We start from the raw sequence: 1,956 nt of genomic DNA, 5'->3' as shown, positions 1-1,956 counted from the left end.
GGGCGGGGCCTGGCCGTCACTCAGCGCCGCGGCCAATCGCAAAGTTCACTTGCTGCCGTCCCGCATTGGCCGCCGGGCAGCTGCGCTGCCTATTGGCGGGCTGCGAGCCAATAAAGGGTGGGGGCGTGGCCGCAGCCCCCGCGGGTCCGTCCGGAGCGCAGCCACTCGTGACCGAGCCGTGGGTGGGTCCCCGCTGGGACCGGCGGCCCCCGGGGCCGCGGCCGCCGCACCCCCGACGGCCCGTCCTGTGGGCCTGGGTCACCGGGTGGCCCCCCCGTGGCAGTTTGTCTGCCCTGTGCCTGGACGGCGCGTGTCGGGACCGTGGGTTCCCGGCGCCCCCGGGAACCCGGGCCGTGGGTGCGGGCGCGGCGGAGCGCGGGCCGAGGCTGCGGGTCAGGGACGTTCCGCCTGCTCGCGCTGCACGAGGTCGCGCCGGGGCTCGGCCGCCGCCGCGCCCGGAAGCGGCGGGTTTCTTCCAGTCAGGCCGCCGCGCCCGCGGGTCCTGCCCTGCGCCGGTGCTGTCCCGGCCGACAGCCTTGACGGGTGAGGAGCCCTGGACAGTCTCCCTCGCCTCACGGGTGGCCCTGGCGGCGTGGCAGAGCCCCGCTGAACCGACGGCCTCGGCCTCGGCCCCACCGCCCGGATGTCCTCCCTCGGGGATCTTTTGTAGGGACGAAGGTGCGGGAGAGTTTAACCCGCCGTCCAGGGGAGAGACCTTCCGGCCTCGCTGAACCCTTTAGGTCTCGGTGGCAACGGGGCTGTGGCCCGGCCCCCGCTTCGGCAGCGCGGGACCGGCGGCCGCTGGGGACGGCTGCGAGCGGGCCGAGTTTTCGTTGAAGTCGAAACTGCCGGGCGCGGCCGAACCGCCGCGGAGTGGGCACGCAGGTCCGGCCGAAGAACGGCGAGGGCTGATCCCTGCGCAGCCTCGTAGCCCAGCCGGGGTCCGTCTGGCGGGCCGCCCCTGCTGCCGCTCGGCCTCTCGGCTCGGGGCAGCCGTCGGGGGTGGCGGGCAGGCTGGGCCCAGGGTTGCCGCGACGTCCTCCGCGGAGGGGACGAGCGGGCAGGCAAGGCTGGCTCATCCTGCCCTGCCTCCATTCCTATCATGACCCCCCCCCTCCCCCGTTCTCCTCCTTCTTCCTGCACACCCGGTACTGGGGTGAACACCCTTCGGCCCAACTCTCTACAGGGGCAGAGGCGACAGAGGCTTTGGAGCGCCCTGCCCCGGGGCCCCCGGCCCTCCCTCGTCGTCCTGCCCAGCCCGAGGCAGCGCTCTCGGTGCTGCTGCCCCTGCGGCCACCCCCGCTCCCGGCCGCCTCCGCCGCGCCATGAAATGCTTTATCGATTAAACGATTATTCAGGCGATTTAACTAATAAAAGGCTCCATCGATCGCTTCGGAATTGCATTCCGCTACCGAGCCGTCAGGCCGCCTCCGCGCCCTCCACCGCCCGCGCTACCCGCAGGGACGCCGTGACGGAGCTCCCGCAGCCTCTCGCCAATGCCCGGTCCCTGCCCTCCCGCCCACCTGGCCCCAGCCGCGGGGCAAACGGACCTTCGGAGATCTCAGCAGCCCGCCGCGCCGCCCCGACGGCCTCGCGGGGAGTTGGTCCCACCCCGCGCGCTTCTGCCTCGCGTCCCCGCTCAATTCGGCGCCCCCCTTGTCCGCGGAGCCACCGGGCTCTCCGCAGCCCCTGCCCGAGTCCCACCTGTGCGGCCGGTTCGGGATGTCGCGTAGGTTTTCTCCAGCTCCATTCCGGCTCTTCAGGACTTGGGGAACGGGAAGCAAGAAAAAGTTTCCACGTCGTATTGCAACCTCTTCCTTTTCCCTCTTTTTTTCCCCCCTTTTCTTTTTATTGTTCTGTGTTCTTTTCTCTTTCTCTCCTTTTTTTTATTTTTTTATTTTCCGTTTTTCTTTTCCTTCTTTCTGTTTTTTTCTCTTCTCTTTTCTTCTCTTTTCT

General features: G+C 69.4%; 1 protein-coding gene across 2 annotated transcripts in view; it reads right to left on the bottom strand.

The window, feature by feature from the left end:
* The window catches only part of PAX5 (paired box 5), a 135,641-nt gene extending 133,737 nt beyond the window's left edge, over window positions 1-1,904 (bottom strand). For both annotated transcript variants that reach the window (XM_015615426.2, XM_015615428.2), the window contains exon 1: window positions 1,705-1,904. In XM_015615426.2, the coding sequence (XP_015470912.1) occupies window positions 1,705-1,750 (46 nt within the window). In that variant the 5' untranslated portion in view covers window positions 1,751-1,904. The remainder of the gene's footprint in view (window positions 1-1,704) is intronic.
* Between the last annotated feature and the right edge of the window lie 52 nt (window positions 1,905-1,956).

Source organism: Parus major, chromosome Z, assembly GCF_001522545.3.
Source record: "Parus major isolate Abel chromosome Z, Parus_major1.1, whole genome shotgun sequence".
NCBI classification, from domain to species: Eukaryota; Metazoa; Chordata; class Aves; order Passeriformes; family Paridae; genus Parus; species Parus major.
The sequence above is the reverse complement of the archived record's forward strand: the minus strand, read 5'-3'. Positions and strand labels throughout refer to the sequence as shown.